General features: G+C 41.7%; 2 protein-coding genes across 3 annotated transcripts in view; both read right to left on the bottom strand.

The window, feature by feature from the left end:
- Positions 1-20,539, bottom strand: part of OSBP2 (oxysterol binding protein 2) — a 1,376,304-nt gene that overhangs the window by 287,686 nt on the left and 1,068,079 nt on the right. The window lies entirely within an intron of this gene.
- On the bottom strand, positions 3,584-19,769 carry LOC146784183 (uncharacterized). Its single transcript, XM_085635097.1, has 2 exons — positions 18,356-19,769; positions 3,584-3,771 (listed from the first exon to the last, which is right to left on the bottom strand). Exons 1-2 carry the CDS (start codon positions 19,578-19,580, stop codon positions 3,584-3,586), a joined length of 1,413 nt encoding a protein of 470 aa, XP_085491223.1. The 5' UTR covers positions 19,581-19,769.

Genomic DNA, 20,539 nt, shown 5'->3' with positions numbered 1-20,539 from the left:
CTCTTTGGAGACAGGGGTTGCTGATCTCAGCTTTCCAAAATTTGTTGGGCATAGTTTCCACAAATGCAAGCGGATGACCTGTGCTCTTGCAATGGTCCAACTCAAAGGGATCAACCTAGTAGGATCCTCACTGGACCTCACTCCCTCCAGGCGCTCTCATGTTCCTAACAGTATCCAATGGTCTTGCCAGACAGACAGAATATTAATGCTCGAGAGTCAGGACAAATGGTCTTGAATTCCTGGGTGATAGCTCAGATCTTGGTCCCTAGTCCTGGTTCCAGCCGCTAGAAGTCTTGGTGACCCTCTCTCCTAATGAACAGTGCTCTTGAATAATGTTGATGAAAAACCTCTTGGATTCATGCTCCCACCTTTGTAGTGCAAATCCAGACAAAGATGTGATTTAGTGCCTTGTCCGTCTCAGAAGTAGTGGGTACAATTTTGACTAGCCCCCAACAAAGGCCAAGAGAGTAACCAGGGATCACACCTGACTGTCAACCTCCACTGATATATGCCTCATAAAGTTCAAAGACCTAAACCGTACCCTCTTTCATGATTCCTTGGGCCTAGAGTGCCAAACATATCAGCCAACCATCTTCCTGACAAGGTGACTACACCCCACTAACCAGTAGCTCTTCCGAAGATCAAGGATTCCTATGATTTGTACAGGAGATGCTCTGCTCCGCTTCCTGCAGTGAATGCATTCCCACTCCAGCCCTCAGAAATGTCAGCAATCCACATCTATTGTCTGGGGCTACAGTCCTCACCTCCACTAGCTTTTCCAGGCCTTGGACTTCCAAAATAGAATCCAGACGCTTCCATGTTATGCACTATGCACAGGTGCACATATATCCTGTATCACACAAGCAAGTATCATGAAATGTCTGCCGTTACACAGAATCACCATGTAGGCCAAGGGTAAGTTAAGTACACAGCAATAGAAGTTTACATGAGTGGGTCCATAGGCACCACTCCCTTGACACAAGTAAAATGGCCTTCTCACACTACTGACCACTACTAACCACAAACCGGGTGTACTACCATCACCATATGTGTGTCACTTAACTCCTGGTAAGAGCAGTAACCTTCTACTATTACGAAGGTAGACCTTGATGCACCCCTCACGGTCTAACAAGATCACATTACCTTGATACTGGCTTAGGTAATGGCGCAGATGCATGATCCGTGTTTGCCTATGACCAGAGATCGGTTTCGGGGATCCAGATATTCATGCATCTGGGACACTCAGAGTAGAGATGCACACCAGTCACTATATGGGGTTATTTTCCATCCAACATTTAGTTTTTGGCAAATCTAGTATTTTCTCCTCCTAAAGAGAATTATTAAATAATTATTGGAGAACTTTATTCTTAAACTGACCACCACAACACCTACCTGCCTAAAGTATTGATGGCAGAAAATGCCATAATCAAATGATGGATGTACTTTACTTGAAAGCATCTGAGAAGAGTGAAAAACATTGAAAATAAGAAGTAAATACAAATGTTTCAGAGAATCAATAGTCTGCTGTCTTTTCAGACTCTTGATGAATCCAGGTTAGTTTGAGGACACCGTGAGTATAATTTACAGGAAGGCACTGACTGTAGGGTAAGAGGTGTGGGACAAAATGCTAACACATTTTTACTAAAATGTAGAAAATCAAGTAAGTTAGTGAAGGTGATTCTCATAGTAGTCAAGTGGAACTGTCACTTTAGACCCTGAGCACTGTGTCAGAGAACAGAGCACTAGAAGAAAATATTACATGTAGAGAGGGTTAATATCGGTAATGATGAGGAACGGCAGGTCATTGATAGAATTCTCCAATTAGGGCTGAGAGCTTTGGTAGTTAGTGGAATGGGACAGCAATGGATATAGAGTGAAAATATGAATGAAAATGTGTAGGGTAGATACCACTCCTTACATTGTTTTCTCAGTTCCTAGAGAACATATGGCCGATTCAGAGCAAAATTCTTTCGCCCTATGCTTCTACTGGCTGCAGCCATTGCCAGATTGCTATTACCCACAGAAGTCTTTTAGATTTGCCCACACTGGTTTGGGGCAACCATTACTCTCTACTTCGGTTTAGAGATTCATATTAGACTGAATTTTACTAGTCCTTCAAAAGATGCGAATGTTGTTTATTTTATACATGAACATTTTAACTAATATTTTAACTTGTAGTTTTATTGATTAGAATGGTATTTTTAAATGTTTCTTTTGTGTATTTTTGTTTTTATTGTAACAACCCATTCTCTTATTAATTGCATAATCAGTTGGGTCTATGTACTGTACCAATGTTTCTGACTTTTATGGTCTATGGCTGAAATAAAGTATTCAAACAGAAACTAGAATGAAAGAATGTCTATAGTCATCACAAAGACAATTAAGATGTTACTTTCAATAGAACAAGATTATTAATTTATGGTTTGGGTAATTTTATATTCATTATATAGAACGTCTCACAAAAATGTAAACAATCAGAACAAATGTGGGTCTCGGGATGTGGCCGAATACCAATAACACAATGCTCGTGCAAAACTGTCAACTCTTGATATGATTATTATGGATTTTCATTAGTCAAATAGCAACTTCCTGATAACAGCCCTTTGTGGCCACGACACAGAGATTCATACATGGAGAGTTGCTTCGGCAACCAATGAACCAATCTTAGTTCCTTGTATTCCTAAAATCAGATGATCCTCAGAGACTTTGGGTCTTACTAACAACTTTAAAAAATGAGAGTGAGGGGATTTATCTCAACTTAATTTTCAGCTGTATAGAATACTAGAATGCAATGCTAGTTAATGTAGAGCAGTGTGGCTTTGTTAGTGGCCAATCGTGAGGGAAATATTTTCAGGTTTAGCTAAGAATACGTTCTGGTGGAGGGTAATAACACATTTACTTCAGTTAAGTGGATGAAAGGCAGCAGAATTAAACATTTACAATTAAAACGTACAGAGATCTGTATAAAACAACAATTGTTTATTGTTTCGGTTAATAAATACCATTGACAATAAATCCCGAAATACGCTTGAAATAACAAACATTATAATAAAATAACAAAGATTTCTGAAATCAATCACAAATAAACAAATATATCTGATCTTTCATTTTAAATATAGCTAAATAAATGTATTAGCTAAAGAGTGATTTGGACCTATAAACTTTATTACAGGGCTATGCAATAAAAGTTTTTTTAAAACCTAAAAAGCACTGAGGTTACATACAACCGCTCCCTTTAAGTAAAACCTGTAACACCGCAACACTTTCGTAGACATTATTGTTTTTTTAAATATTGCTGCTCATGTTTTGTGCCAGATTGGTGGCCATCTTGGAATGATTTTTCTTTATTTGAAGAAAAAAACCATTTTATGAACATACACTTCTCAATTACATATTGATTATATCAACACTGAATAATTATACCACCACGTGCATAAATAACACATCAATGAATTCTTATTTTGTGGAGTCACAATACATGATGTATTTATTATATTGCAAAGTCAGTATGATATGACCAGTCATGTCAGTTGTCTGAGGAGTCCTGCATCACTCTTAACACCATCTGTATGTCAGCTGATGGTCATTTGTTTCTGGAGTGACTTCGGAATCTCACTAAGAGTTCAGCCAGTTTTTGGGGCATCCGTTTCTCCTGTATACCACTTTTGCGGCAAGCATGAACCAATCCATATTTGTTTTCCAGATCTTCACCGTTGGTGAACTTGTTTTCTTGCAGCTTTTGAGCAATGTCTCGTCTAGTCACCATTAATGCTAAATTACAGAATATCCTTTGGAATGTTAGTATTGTGATATCTCTCCATATACCTAGGACTGCTAATGTGACAGTAGTGGGAAAGTGTACCCCGGTGTCATATCAATCTGGTTCTTGATATTGCTCCAGAATTGTTGCATTTAGCGGCATTACCAAACAATGTGCATGGGGTCTCTGTTTGGCTACACCCTTGAGGCATCTGTCATTCCCTTTCCTCCCAATTTTCATTAATTGTGCTCTAGTGTAGTAAATGCAATGTAGGATCCTCAATTGTACAAGTGTGAATCCCGCCTTAATTGCTACCCCTGTCGGATGTATGCAGCTGTAAGTTACCCCTGAGTATTATTAATCAGCGTCATATAAATTTGGGATGTAATGTGTCTTTTGAAGTGAGCTGCAATGCCTCTATATTCTAGTGGGGATTCTTCCTGCATGTCATATAGTGCAGTGCATATATTTGAAAGGGGTGTCTAAGCTGTGTATATCTGCAATGTTAGGTATTCAACAGTTCATATTCCTTTTGCAAAATTTTAAACGCTTTTATGAACTCTGATCCCCAAATATTTCCTATTTTAGAAATAGCTATTAAGTCCCATTTGTGAAAACCTTACAAATCCCACACCTCTGGCAACAGTCCTGATTCCCAAAAATTGTAAATGAACAACCCCTTGGCAACCTATATTTGAATTAACAATCCAGTATAAAGATAAAGGCCAGAAGAACATGTGAAAATAAATACATACTTTATTATGTCTAACACAAAGGTATTTTGAATTCTAATCAGTAGGGTATAAAAACCTCCTGAGTAATAAATGACATCAATTCTGATAATAATAAACAACTAAAGCAAAAATAATTATAAAAAAAATCTCAATCACAGGTTACACACACCATATAATACACAAAGTGAAAACCAATAAGTGACAAAGACAAATAACATTCCTAACAACTACGCGCGTTTTCGTTTCGGCGAACAGTACGCCTTCTTTAGGAAATCTCACACTTGGAATGAAAACCTGCAATATTTCACATGTTCAGAATGGGACACTAACAGAAAAAATATATATAAACTGAGTCTAAGCTCAAAAGGAACGGATAAAGAAAAGAGCAGAGGGTGGTGAAAGAAGAGAGTTAAAACCATGGAGATCCCAGCTTGAAACCAGATTTGGGATTGCTTGGCAAGATGCCTAAATCAAGTTTTTCTTGTTCATAGTGCACACACAAGTGACTAAGAAACAACATGTGAAGAATACCTTATATAGATGCCGTCTATGGATGCAGAGAAAATAGGGGCGAATAAGCTAACAAAGGGTCATATACTAGAATATTCAGTCAATCTGGAAGATGAGGTAAGTAATGTCGCAATCAAGATATACTGGCAAAAAAAAGGCGATAAAAACAAACTTATATAAGGTTCAAAAGATAACTTGAATGTGATCATACGACTATGCACAAGTTCAATAATGATAATCAAAGTACCTCCAGGGAATACGTCTAGAAATATCTTATATGGTGTAGGTCTCGGTGCAACTCAGTAAAGGGAGACGAGTAGCTAATCCAAAGGTTTTCCATCTATTAACAAATCGTTTTATGTGAACTGCAGGGGATCATAAGGGAATGTAAATGTAAACAACATAGTTATAAATAACTGTCGATAGAGTTCATTGCATATAAGATGATACATGCAAAAACATGACGAATCGATCACAAGGGATGTTACAAGATGATAAAGTGCACCCATAGTGAAATTATATGCAAAACGTATTCATTGGCAGAGAGGAATGTATGAGGTGAACAAAAGCCAAATGATCAGCATGCACCTTGAGTCGATATGTACAAGACCTCAAAAGGGTACAAATTGAAAATAGAAATAAAGATCAGGAAACGGGTTAACAAGGTGCATCTTTCGTAGATATGTTAGGACCCTAACGGGTGCAAATAAGAGCTTGAATATACTGAAAAAGTCCAGATGACAGAAAGTGGTGGAATATCTGCGGTAATGCGCACAAATAGTCCGTTGCGCAAACTTTCCTCTTCAATATGGAATCAAGATATAACTGGCGAGCTCTTCTCGAGCCGAGAATTCATGAGTAGCTTCAGTAGATGTGAGAATGCTACAAAGCCGATTTCATATGGATGCTGATTATGGTATATACATACACAGAGATGCGATTTTATAAAAAATGTGGAATATAATCTTAAACCAGCAATGTTGTTGACTGATGAAAAAAGTGACCTGTTTTAACTCGATGAATGTCGCCCCGTATGCAAACGCTATAATCAATTTAAAACGCATAAGGAAACCGACGTCCGTTCGCCCTCTGCCTTATATGGGGCAGGCGGTGCAAGTTTGTGTGACAGACCCGTCTTAACAACTAAAGAGGGACTCTTTGCATCTTGGCACAAATGGACTAAGGTAATAGAAAGAGGACTGTTCTGTAAAAACAAATACAAATAAAACTTCCAAAATAAAAATAAAAATGGAAACTACACACTTCGGCATCTGTCGTTGTACGATGCCCCTGTTCTCCATATCCTTAATCCATTAGCCCCTTTTCCCTAGGACAGATGAGCTCAAGTCGAGGATAGTGCCAAAGTGGCCTTTATTTAACCAGCAATAAGGTCAAAATAAAAGTAAAATACCCCAGCCCCCGATGGCACGTACTCTAAAAGTCTGTTGGCGTCAATAGAGAAGGGGATTCCCTTGCACTATCCCCACCAATTAGCTATTACTAATCTGGGATCAGATTGGCACAAGGTGGGGATGCTGTTCGCCTCTTTGCCAGTAAGGCTTAAGGAAATAGTCATGTCTATGTTGGTGTTTTTGTTTGTCCTGTGCGGGTTATAATGTTTTTTGTGCTTATATATGTGGCTTGGTTTATGTACAAGTTTTTTGATTGGGCTTTTATGTTAATTGTTTTTCAGCCCTGATGAAGTTTCCACGCTTGGGAACGAAACGCGTTGGCTGAGCTGTTTTGTTGTAATAAGGAATTACATATGAAAATAAAGAACATGAATAAAGGTTTTTGCAAAAATACTATGTCTACCTTGACTTCATCACCTGACGCACCTCCTGTTGCTTTATCTACTAGTAGATAGTGTGTATGTTGTAATACATATAGATAATTTGGTTGTGTGATCATTTTATATAAGGCAGCTCTGCCCATTAGGGAAAGAGGTACATTTTGCCAGTGGAATACGTTGGATTTCAATTTGTGATAATATATATTAATATATTCATATTTGCAGGTATTTAAAGCTCTCCCAATCTCTCCCAATCTGGCTGTATTGGGCCTACGACTTCTGACTGAGGAGCCATTCAGTGGTATAATATCGCTTTAGCCCAATGAATGTGAAATCCTTAGTATTCCCCATATTTTTCTAGCATCATCAAAAGTCTTGCAATAGACAGTTTGGGATCCATCAAATATTTCATGTAAGAGTACATCATCTGGCATATAGCGGCCAGAGACCATCAGAGTCCCCTAAGTGCCTCCCTACTTTCAACCCTGCAGTTGTTCTATGTCCAAAGCAAATAGAAATGCAGATAGTTTCCCACTCCCAAAGAGAACTGTTCCAACAATCTGCAGTTCAGCTTAGCTATGGCCATCGGCATCACCTAAACCACGGATATCCAGAACCTACATTTGGGGCTGAAGCCCATGCTACTTAATATCATCAATAGGAAGTACCATTCATTGTGAGTCAAATGTCTTTTCATCACCTAGCACTACTATTGTTGCTGAATCTTGTATCACCTTCGCTCTAAGCAGGCACCAGATAGTGACATGTACCCTTATATGGCATGAAACCAGATTGGTCCTGATGAATCAGTTTAGTTATGATCGTACACAGGAGGTTAGACAGGAACAGTCAACATTTTACTCTTCACATTTAGCAGAAAAATAAATCTGTAGGAGGCGCACTCTTCAAGGCTTTTTACCCGTCTTGTGTATAAGTATTATAGTTACCATATTTAAGTCTGGGCATTGTTATTCCTCTTTTCTTGCTCCTTAGAACATATGTCTGATTGATAATGCCACTTAACCTGCTATGCTTTTAAACATTTCTATGGGGAAGCCATTTGGTTCGAGAGTTTGCCCGCTTTTCAGTTATTTAACTGCTTTAGGTATTTTATCCTTCCTCATTTCGCCTTCAATTTCCAAGGAATTCTCCTATGGCAGCCTATTAATCAAAATGACTCTCACAAACCCTCTTGGCCCTCTATTCTGCAACCAGTTGGGATTTGTACACCTTCTACAAATATCCTGCACATTTTTGTGCTAGCTCCTCCGCTATCTCCCCCCACTGCTATCTCCAGATGACACCCTATGGATGCATCTTTGAATCTCTTCTCTTTTGGACAGCCATGCCAAGTGCTTACCTGCTTCATTACCTACATTATACAATCTATACTACTTTCTGCTTTGCGTTACTGTTCCATCAGCAATCTATTTTTCTATTTTCCTCTCTCAATAACTGTCATGTGCATCCCAGCTGGGGGAGGGGAAGGGGGGCAGTTCACATGCTCATGCTCTATTTTTACCAGTTAGTGCTTGATCACCATAGCTTTTCATCCCTCTGTCTACATTTTGTTGTTATTTTAGAGATCAGAGCATCAGCTTATATGCTTCCAATACCTTCAATTCTATGGAACCCCCTATTCTCTTTGAAATACCAATTACTATTAGGGCTTTCAATACTTCAGAGTCTTTAAAACTCCACTATGCTGGCCTTCGGACAAGGCAGTCAGACTTTTCACCATGGGTGAATGATTAAAAATCTCCCTCATTGGAAACTCTGTGCCCTCATATCCCCATCTTTGTTTTGTGGGGACCATTAGATAGTCTAATCTACAATAGGAGCTTTTTTTTAATAGTATGAATATTCACATTCACTTGTGTGTGCCTCCTTGCAGACAGCTGAGTCCTAGTGAAGTAGTACAGTTCTATAAATGATTCTCATCCTTGCTTTGTTCTTGGTTGCTTATTAGCCTATCCGCAGAAGCCTGCATTGTTAAGTTGAAGTTTTCCCAGTGATCAACAAATTGAAGCGCGTTTACATGGAACAGCTCCAATGCAACCGATCGGAGACTTGGTGGCATGTACACAGCTTTAATCATAAATTTCTCTCCATACCAATCCCCTTCTACAGTCAAGTGGCAGTCCACTGGATCAGTTTGTGCGCAGGAATATTTGTGGCTTGATTTACATGCCAAAATTGCAACTCCCGGGATCCTGTAATGAAACCAGAGTGCACTAGAATTTTGTATGCAGCTCTTCCAATTATTGTACATCTGTTCTGCAGGAAATGTGTCTTCTGGAGGACCATCAGGTCTGGATTGTGTCTCTCCAGGAATTGGGTCACTACCCCCTTTTAACTTTACTCTCTGACCATTTACTTTCCATGTTAAGATCTTACATGATTCTGGTGTACTGGATTTGGTTATCAAATGTATTATAGTATGCATCAATATGTGTATTCTCCGGTGTATTGTACATAAATATCCCCAACTTCCTCACCTCCCTACTACCTTTTGCTGTGAGTCTAACAACAATCTTCTCCTCAAATTCTCAAGATCTTTGTCGCCGTCACATATTCCTTTGATTAAATCAAAACCAACTTATTTTCACAAGCAATCCCCAGTAACATTACTTAGTCCTATGGAGGGATATTCCTTTGTATAGAAAACATTGAGCTAGGCATTTCCCTGCTTCACAGCTCGACTTTAATGTCTTTCTTTCGGTCCATACAAGGTGGTCTTTACACTGAGTTGTAGTCCCTGGGGGTAATCATGGTTAGACCTTTTGCATTACTGTATCTTGATAAAAAAATATTTCATTGCTCCTTTAGCTGCTTAGCTTTCATATATTCGCATACAGTCATACAGTCACAAAGATGTTTCTGAGTATGCTTCAATTGCACCCATTCCTTTGGGTAGTTTATGATGAGGTCTGGTTGTTGATCAGGTTTTGTTTGTTTCCATTTCCTCATTTGGTGAGGTCTTCATTCCCTAGGGATTCATTCTCACTTCTTACTCCCTGATCTCCAGATAATTCCATTGTCGATCTTTCAATCTCATGGACAGGTGTTTATCATGTTTGTGCGGGCAAGATTTGTCTTTTGCTGTCTACTCTCCACCATCCATCTAACCATTCCAACACATCCTCCAGGGTCGCAAAGAACAATGCTTTACCTTCCGAAAGGGCCTGTAACTTGACTGCAAAGGAACACCTTATAATTAATATTTATTTTATGTAGCTCTTGGTTTGCGACGTCGAAGGCTCATCGTTTAGTCTGCACTGTTTTAGTATAGTCTAAGAATGTTAGGATTTGAGCATTTTCAAAAGGTATCATCACTTTAGTTCTGGACATTCTGAGTATTGTGGTTATGCTTGAAGTTTAAATGGATTTGGGTTGGGGGATGGGGACTTTATGAACCATTTCAATGGCAAACATTTTTTAGAGTCCTTCCGGTATGACGCGGTCTTGTACCAGTTTTTTGAAAAATTGTTCAGTTAAGTATCCTTCAGTTTTTTCTGGTCCCCCTATGAGCTGGATATTGTTTCTCCTTGAGTAGCCTTCCGCATCTTCTGCTCAGTTGTTCAGTCTTCCTGTGTTTCTTTAAGCCAGTTGATTTTGCATTTCAGATTTGCTATGGCCGAGGCGGGATCTTCTACTGACTTTGCCACTGTCCCTGCTCTCTCTGAAAACATTTCAAAGATCAACTGTCAGGAGGGTGATATCTACTGTGATTGTATCCATTTTGTGCTCAAGTGGTGATCTGGAATCCTTTACTGCCATCATAACTTCTTTGAATGAGGGATCTTAGTCAGACAATGCAATGCCTTCCTTTAGGTCATTCACTGCCATTTTCTCTCTTGTTGTCTCACCATGACAGGAGTAGTCTGTTTTGCTGTTCTGATCTAGTTTCTTTACTGCAGGCCATCATATCCTCCGATTGGGCCAGCCTCTTGATACAGCACACTTCTCACCCTGTCACGGGTTCTTTTCTAGCTTCTGCTTCCTCGTCCTATGCAGTAAGACTTAATGTTTGGCCCTGTGTCTATCGCCAATACAGAGCTAGTTTGTCATACACCACGTGACCTATTCTCATTGCATGATCAGGAGCAAAGGAAGAGGGGAATCTTTGGATTTGTCAACCTTTCCGCCCTCACAATTTTCCTCAGCACGTTTCTTTACTGGCTATATCTGTCCACTCTAACAGTGTGAGCATTTTTGCCATGGTTACTACCATGGCCAGAATTAGCCGCCATCTTGCCTTGGTGATAGGCCACCTGAAATGTTCTTTTCTAATGAGAAAAGGCATTTCAAGATGACTGGTGATGCATGTGCATGCATGTGTCTTGCACAACTCCTGGGCTAGAATTAAACTTATTTTAATATAAAAATAAGTAACTATAAACATAAATATAAAGTGGACCAGGGTACACAGAGGCATGGGGGTAACAGACAAATGGTGAGGAGGAGGAGCATGTAGAGATAACGCGTACAGATGGGGATGTGAGGCGGAATGAGCATGCGAGTGGGTGGGAGCACAAAGATATGGAGAGCTGAATCACACATAAAAAAGTTGCTTCCTGATGTCAGTAGTGGAAGGATACAACTTACCCAATCAGAAAAATGGTAAAGGAGAAACCCTTCAGGGCAGGACAAACACAAGAATATGGGAGAAAGTCACTGAATAGGGAGCGCTGAATTAAGGTAGGCAAGAAAGCCATCTCATTTGTTAGGGGATGACCTACAGCTCACCATGTGTATTATTTTGTTGTCTTGTTGGCAATGTTTCTTTAACAGGGGGCTAAAGCTAAAAAATATGTGTGCCTGCATGTGCATGTTTGTGTGTGAGTGTACATCTCGGTTATTTCTGAGCAACTTTTACAAAGTTGACATGTGCTGTTCAAGTTCTAGATATAATGACTGGTGCCGATCTGTGGCTTATGCCTATCCGGCTCTTTATTTAATTCCTGCCCATTTTTCTCCACTATATTATAATAGCAGAGCTGCAGCGCTGTTGCCAGTGCTGCTATTTACTCTTCAAAAACAGTGGTATCCAGATAGACCCATAAACTTCAGAGATGGGAAACGTATTTAGTAACAATGAAGGAGAGTCATTCAGCTACAGAGGGATGCTTCTTCTTGTGCATGAAGTGGAAGCATATAAAGTTTTCAAGTCGCTTCCAACATTGCTAATACTGAAAGATACAGAAGGGTGACAAAGAGCTAAGGAGAGTTGCCTTCTTTAAGTAGTCTACCACCATGCAGCAATTTGAGCTGGCTGTGGAAGGTGTGTACTGCCTTTCACCAATGATCTCTCAGCATTATTGCTCATAGGTGAAAGACTGCATGCACCTTTTACAGTCAACTCCATCCTTCTCCTCCCTGCATGTACTGCCAAAGCTTCACAGCAGCAGAGAAAGGAAAGGGAGAGACAAACACAAGAAGAATGCAGCATGTGCCTAAATATTCAACAGCCAGCCCAAGTGGCCTCCCTAACCGCAATGCCACTCCAGTATGACTGTACAAGCTTGTTGAAAAGAAATATGTATGAGTAAAAGTACAGTGTCAGTGCCCAAAGCAGAGCCACCATTAGGTCCAAACTTTGTGGGTGAGGCTCCGGCAGATCATGGTGTAGTATTTGTCTCTCACTCCTTGTAAGTAGCTGGGGATCTGCTTTGAAATAAATTTGGCTCTGAGCTAACATGCCCTAGAACTCTGTGAACCAATGATGCGTATCCATGCTGGCACCACACGGATTACTTTTCAACTTTCCTTTCTGTTCTTTTCCAACACCCTAGTTATGAGGAATTGGGGGAAGGCGTAGGAGAATTTCCCATACAACCTGTTGAGAATGTTTCTTCCTTTTTTGGGCAAGGCCGTCTGCTTGCAAACCTCCTTAACTTCATGTTTCCCTCCATTGAGAAGGGGCTACATGTTAGTGTATCACATTTCTGGACCACCAACCATAGATGCCTGCTATCTGTGTTAATTTGTGTATTGTCTGCTTAGTCTGTCCACCACATCATTGCATGCTCTCAAAATGTGTTCTGCTGATAATTCAAAGTAGTTGTTGAAAACCCATGTTCATAACTTCTTCTGAGATTCTTTTGACAAGGGCAGAGATCTTGTTCCCCTTTGTTTTATGCTATAAAAGATGGTAGTATTGTTGTCTGTATGAATCGTCATGCATGGTTTATACTGCTGGGAGAAAGGCTTTGAGAACTAATCTCATGCCTCTGAGTTACGAAAGGTTTATGTGGTTCTGTTGCAGGGATTCTGCTTATGCACATAACTATGCGCAGGAACCCAGGACCTCAGAGAATTGTGGTGTACCAAAAACTCCCCTCAGACCCCAGAACCCCTTATCCGACTAGCTTAGTGTCCCATTCGTTATCCGAGATCTAGCTCGGCGGTCCCAATGTATAGACAACCCAGAACAAGCGACTTAGAATATTCTCAGGAATGGTGGGAATCAGAAATACCTTTTCGTTATTATTCTCATATCAGTCCACAACAGAATAAACAAAGACACGGTTAAAGTTTAAAGAGTTTAATTTATAAACCTCGTGTCCTAAGATGCAGTATTTTGGCTAACATAAGCAGACAAATGGTTAAGATCAGAACCATCAGCATTGTTACAATACCATAGAAAATGAAAGGAGCAATCATAATAAAATGACAGTGGAAATCAGCCACCCTCCTTTCGCTACTAAACTAATAGTATTATTATTAGACTAATGGAAGGTCTCTAGGCCTGAATGGGGAACCCCATACCATATAGGTCAGCTTAGTGGAATCACATCACAGGATCAGCTAGGCTCTCTCCTGGGAACACTCTTCTGCCGACTGACTCTAAAACATGCTGCACTGCAATATTAAAAAGCACTCGTCTTTCAGGTATCTGCAGCTGCGTGCATGTTATGGCTAAATAGTGGTACGATCAACCTGAACACAACAACATGCACCGTCTAGTGACCCAGACTGGTTCTTTACACAATGTACAGACCAAGGTCGCTGCTCACTGTTAAGGATGTTAAACAACAGACAGTTCTCATGTGAAGCAAAGTCGAGTAAGCATTTCTCAATTAATAACATGTAACAACAGTGTCGCGTGCAAAAGCAGCAGAAGCGGCAAGATGGCTCTCTAACATCTAACGCGGTTGTGCTAACTTAGCATTGTACATAGGGAGATAGGTATCATCACTACACCCCCCCTTGATCGGACCACTAACCACTAGGGGCGCACTTTCAAGAACGCAGAGTTCAAGTCAGATAGGACGGAACCAAGGGCATGAACTGTAAGTCCTTATAAGGTAAGTGAAAAAGTTTGAAGAAAAAAGAAAATGATGTTGCAGGGAAAAAAAACTATCAAAAGGGAAAAAAATGTAACATCGATGGATGCACCATAAAAGGTAGAGGGCAAAAAGTCAATCCATCAAGGTGTAGGCACAATAAGTCACAACAGCTTCCAAGAGGAAATCATTGGAACGTTCCGCAAAATTATCTGCCATCCAGTTAAGCAAGTGGAAGGAACACACGTGTTCCTCGATTAATGGAGCCTCAAGAACCATACTCGGACAACAGGCGTGTTCTTCAAGATAACTTCTTTCCAAGAAGTCAGCAGCAGCCTTTCCAATGTTCCAATTCCCAAGGACTCCATGTGCAGCTGCACAGGCCATAATCCCGATTCCAGAACAGTCCAACTCATGAACCACTAAGGGGCTCATTAGCTGATCATAATCCGGGGCAGGAGACACCGACGACGACAAGCACAAATCCAGAGCCCATTGGAATGGACAATCTAGGCAATGAAAGACAGGTTGCACACAGGTAAAGAAGGGAAACCGGAAGGACAATCCATAGGCGCTGCTTAAGGTCGCCAACGGTAAAGTGCCATAGTATTCAAGCATCCGGTTACGCAGATGGAGCAGCCGGGGCATGCTGCCTTGGTACGCAAGTTGTGCAGCCATTGCGCAGTACGCAAATCAGTAGAAGGACCCCAGCTACGAGGGCAAGAAGCAAAGGGAGACCTCCGAAGACGCTGGAAAAAATAGAATGAAAAAATGCGGGGATCACACCAAAAATAGTTCGAAAGGAGGTCACGAGGCCGGAGCCCACAATTTAAAAAAAATGAACCAGGCCACTTGTTGACGAGGCATTAAAGATAGTCTGAATCAGGGTCCCAAAATGTAGTGGGAGATCAGTATTCAAAAGAGCTTGTACTTCCGTGCGTGTGTTAGCTACGTGAAGGACAAATGTTTCACGGGATGAAGTCAACCCGACTTCTTTTTGAGACAATAGAGCCCTTATTCTGCTCATCTTGTTGAACTCTGCTTTCAAGGTTGGAATAGAAGGCCAGATGGAGACATCGAGCCGGCCATGCGGGGGTGGGAAAAGGACGTTATTGCAGCAAACTACTCGCTGTGATACCGTTACTATGTAAGGAATTCCCACTAACATCCCACAGCAAGCTTCATTATTTAATAGCAAATAACTACCATTAGCAAGCAGCGTAAAAGACGGTGTTATAACTGGCACCGGAATCCCTTTCAGGACGCAAGCTAAATTAGGGGCGTGTATATTACAAGCACCATGTAACTGAATGTCTCTACAAACTACAGAGTGATCCGGAGAGGAAGTACACTCTCCCCTTTCAAGTAAACCTCCGTACCGTCTCTCACACATCTATAAGTGAATGGGAGTGACCAAACTTTGTGCAGGAAGGCAGTACCAAGTTCTTCATATCTGCCAAGGGCATAATGTTTCATGCACAAACTGAACTTAAACAGGGGAAAAGGTAACGTGATCAACCCGTGAATAAGCCACACAGCAGAATTTAATTCAGCAACAGAGAAAGGTAAAGGTTCTAACTTCTCAATGTGCAGTAGTGAGTATGTAGCATCTTTCATGGACATGAACTGCTGCTTTGCAGTTAAATTAAAAGGGAGGAACAAAGATGAAACATTCATGTAATCCCAAGGGACCTTCCCTGCCTTTAACGTTTGCAATGTCCATGCAAACTGCATAATAGAATCCAATTGATTTTGACCATGATACAATACAGACAAATCATCCTGCACAATGTCTAACACAGATGATACAATATTATCTAAGGTATAAATTCTGGAAGACAGGGTGTTAATGCTATTATCTATCACAGCCAATACTTTCTCCTTATTGGCTTGATCAATAGCCCGTAATCTTGACGCAGCCTCTATCTGCGATAGCTTCCAAACTTCGTTGTAAATAGCATATACCCATCTTTTGGACCTGCCTTTCGCAGGACCCTTAACAAAATCATTCAAATCTATTTTGTCGTTTAATTTTGATAAATGAAGTTTAACAGATGCTAATGTAGAATGTTGCAGCCAGGATTGGCATAACTTCCCCACGGAGTAGGTAGTTACACTATGAGAGGATTCAAAAGTGGGTCCACACAAACTTGTGTATACCCCTGTTTGAAACCAAGAAACCGATGTTGATAGACATCTGAACTTGTCTGCCACACCAACCACCCTTCCGGATTCAAATCAGTAATGTTGAAGGATGTGTTGGACACGTATGTCTGCAACTTAGCAAGGGGAAGATCTGTATGATTACCCCAACCAGGGTAAGCACCCAGATCCGGAATTGAGGGAGAATTTAGTTTTTTATTAGTACCCAATCCAAAACAGGTGGTCTGAAAAATCAAGGAATTTAAAAATAACATATGATTCGGGATAAGACAGGCACGATGCACAGCTTCCGTTCCCTGTACCTGCCATGGTTTAGAACCCCAAACCGATTTAAGATCGATAGTAGCTTTCCACAGATCATATCCTCCAATTGCCAATTCGTCCATAAAGGACTTGGAATACAACAATTTGGTGTGTGTCAGTCTAACTTTAGAAGCAGACTCAGGCGCTACCTTAAAATAAATGGAGGCCGGGTTTGACACACTGAAATCAGAAAAATAAGTGTATTTGTTCACCAACGTGGCTGAGCTGCCCAGCCTTGGGGCGGGACAGTGTTCCCATTGTGTGTAATTTACAAAATTCCTAAACGTATTTGCTTTGTTCAGGAAGTGTGTGCCATAATGTTGATAGCAGAATTGCTCATCATAATTTGCAGTATCTAAATACAAGTCTTCAGCATCAAATGCAGCATAATATTTCAAATCAGAAAACAGTGCTTCAATGGCTTTGACATCCCAATCATCTGAGTGGATGTTTTGTTTGACCACATCACCCATAGAAACACGAAACACATTTGGCACATTAATTACTTCAGTGGGGCCGGGAATTTGAAATTTAACAGCATCCCAAGCAATCCCATCACGGACAGGCCAGGCGGTAATGTTCACAAATGTCTGGTCCCTTTTCATGATATGTGATGAGGAGTGAGGAGCCAAAGTTCCATCAATTAGACGAATTGTAGATCTTTCTTTCAGGTAGTGTCCATTGATAAGTCTAAAAAACACTACCACAAAGCCAATGGACATAAACAAAAAAATACATATGAGCACCAGCCAAATGTAAGTCCAAGGGGGAATCAAAAAATTTCTTTTGAACCAGGCAACACAAATGAAAACTTTCGACGGGGCAATGGAAGTCATTGAATCATTGTCAAAGGAAGAATGTGACTGGGTAATTGCGGTTGATTGCAAAAGAGGCACCGGGACTTCTGCAGGATAAGCATACTCAGGATCTTCAGGCAGACCACCAGCCGTCGGTGGCAGTAAAGGACCAGTAACTGTATGCATCTCGACGGCAACATCAGGCAAGGCATTAGAAGCAGGGGCCACAACAGAATTTCTCAGCATTGAAGGGCAAGAAACTGCTGGTGTCATACTAAGAAGTATCGGCCACTTGCTGTAGCTTTACATTGTCAATAGAGATGTACCTGTTATCCTTGCGACCAGGAAGCGGAGGTAAAATGACTGTACGTGTACCCTGTACTCCAAGCACTGGGACTGGTGCACGATAAGAGGGGCCAAACTCCTTTTTGTTCTCTACCTTCTCCCGGACCAGGTCACCAACTCTTGGTAGCCAGATGACTACCGGAATCTGAAGTGCAGCATCAGATGTTGAGGGTACGTGTTCCTTCGCTAGAGTGTCTCTGGCTTCTTGAAGATTCTGCAATACAGCACAGTGATCATCTAGGTCAAAGGGTGCGGCCGACGCCGCCATGTCTAGACCATCAAGGTCTGGGACAAACATTCGTATGCCAAAGAGCATCATGTATGGGGTCCGCCCACCCAGAGACCTTCTAGGGAGATTATTAAGTGCACGTTGGACGTCATACAAGTGGGCTAGCCAGTTCCGGCCAGTACCTAAAACCCTGGCTGTCAAAGATTGCTTTAAGTCACGGTTCATCCGCTCCACCACACTATTGCCCTCAGGCCGGTATGGAGACGAAAATTTGACTTGGACCCCCAAATTTCTCATGGCTTCTTCGTACGCCTTAGAGGCGAACGCAGGGCCACGATCAGAATGAAAGGTACCACACGCAAAACTTCCAACGAAGACATGCAAATCCTTGATGACAGTATGGGCATCAGCACTCCTTTGTGGCCACACCCACAGAAACGTGTGCACGAATCCGCTGCAACCAAGATGTACTTGTACGCAGTATCAGAGGTAAAAGGACCGCAATGATCTAAATAAACGCAAACAAGTGGTTTATTAGATATATACAACTGGGTTTGTGGTGGACGCTCCGCAGATGAAGGTTTTATCTGCTGACAAATGTCACAATCAAGAACATAGGCGCTTGCTTGTTTGTATAAGCCGAACCACCAGTAACGTTGCTGTAATAAAGATACCGTAGCCGCAACGCCGGCATGCGCGGACGCCATGCCCTCGTGGGCTGCTGATATCAAAGATGGTCTGCAGTCCGCGTTGGGAATCAATCTGTCACCAACATCGTTAATCCTCACTAACGGGACGTTATCAGGACTTAAGTGATAATGGTAACGAGAAGGGAAACCTTTCGGAAAGCCCTTCCCCGTCTCTGTAGCAGCAATAGCCGCCAAGATGTCATCATCGATCTTACTTTTGGATCTTTTAACTGCTGCTACTAAGAATGTCGCCACTGCGGTTTTTGCTGCCTCGTCAGCCAAACTGTTACTGACAGCATGGACGCCAACACGTTGGTGACCAAGAGTGTGAATTACATTCACAAGAGGCAGACGTTCTTTAAGTTCTGCCTCTCGAACCCAAAGCAACTTATGCTTAATCGTGCAACCTTTGGAATCATGGTAGTCGTTCTGAGACCAGAAATGAAGATTGTCGTTGTATGCTTGGACACAATAAAACGAGTCACTCACTATAAGCGTAGTGACTCGAGGATCAGCAAACTCCAGTGCAAGCACCAGAGCACGAAGCTCCGCCAACTGCGCGGTACAATCACCCAATGACTGTGTATGCACAACATCGGATTGGAATTCACCATTTACGTATGTACCAACAACAATTGCGCAAGCCGCTGAATAGGCGTGCTTTGATCCAGTTGCGGGTTGCGCAGACCCGTCAGTGTAAATGACACAATGGTAATGCTCGAGCGGGCGCAAAGACAGAGGAGGTGGATGAACGAATTCATACTGCAAGAACTCCTGAGTCTGTAATGCCGCGTCAAAGATATATGTGACGTCCGGCGAAGTCAAGGAAGTTGCCCATTGTATCCACCGTGGATGCAAAGCCTTAGAATTAGGTACACTAGCTTTCGTCACTGCCTCAAGGGCAGGATATGGTGTCACCACCAGCATACGTTTCCCTTGTGATAGCGCACGTTCTTTCAGGATCGCCATCTGAACTGCTGTCAGTACTTTTTCGACAGAGGAAAATCGCAGCTCAGCCGAAGTGTACAGGTGTGATTTGTATGCAATGGGGACGGTGTCGCCCTCATTGAACGTTAAGTATGTGAAACCCACTGCGCCCTGTACAATTCTAATGACCAGGTTGGTGTGGTTATCACGCGTTTGTAAGTATTTCGAAGCAAGAAGGTCAGCCTGCAATAACTGTAATGCAGCTGAATGCTCCGGCAGCCAGCATGATTTGGAAAAAGTAGGTTGTACCAAAGCATAAAGCGGCTTGATACGCTGGGCATAGTCAGGAATGTACGTGCGACCGAAATTCAGAAAGCCCAGCAGGGATTGCAATTTTTTCAGCGTTGTAGGAGCACGGAGGCGTGCACACTTCTCAAGGAAGTGCGGAGCCAATCCTCGACCTTCATTGTTGAGTTCGTACCCCAAAAACAACACTGTATACTCGGCAATGTGGGACTTCGCAAAGTTGAACTTGTAACCGAAGTCAGCAAACATAGTAATTATGTTATCCACGCGAGCAAGGTGTGGAAGCAACTCGTCGTCCGTTAAATAGATGTCATCGACATACGAGTATGCTTCCGGGTCTACCATCTCCAAGAGAGAGACCACTCGAGCAGCAAAGACCCCAGGGCTGTTTTTATAGCCCATCGGGAGCCTTTTGAATTGTTTTTGTATGCCACCTGAGGTGAACGCCGTCCACTCATAACTGAGAGGGGCTAGGTTATGGCTGTAAAAGCCATTGGAAATGTCAAGTGGGGTTTTAAACCGTTTTCTCACGAGACTATCGACGAGAGCCGAACCGTGGGTATTTTGCACCGCACACGTCCGGCAGTGTGAGTTTAAGTGCCGGTAATCCAAAACTAGGCGGTACGATCCGTCAGGCTTCGTCACAGTGATTAAAGGATTATTCATTGGTGACACACATGTTTCAATTACTCCCT

Source organism: Triturus cristatus, chromosome 11 (genome assembly GCF_964204655.1).
Source record: "Triturus cristatus chromosome 11, aTriCri1.1, whole genome shotgun sequence".
NCBI classification, from domain to species: domain Eukaryota; kingdom Metazoa; phylum Chordata; class Amphibia; order Caudata; family Salamandridae; genus Triturus; species Triturus cristatus.
The sequence above is the reverse complement of the archived record's forward strand: the minus strand, read 5'-3'. Positions and strand labels throughout refer to the sequence as shown.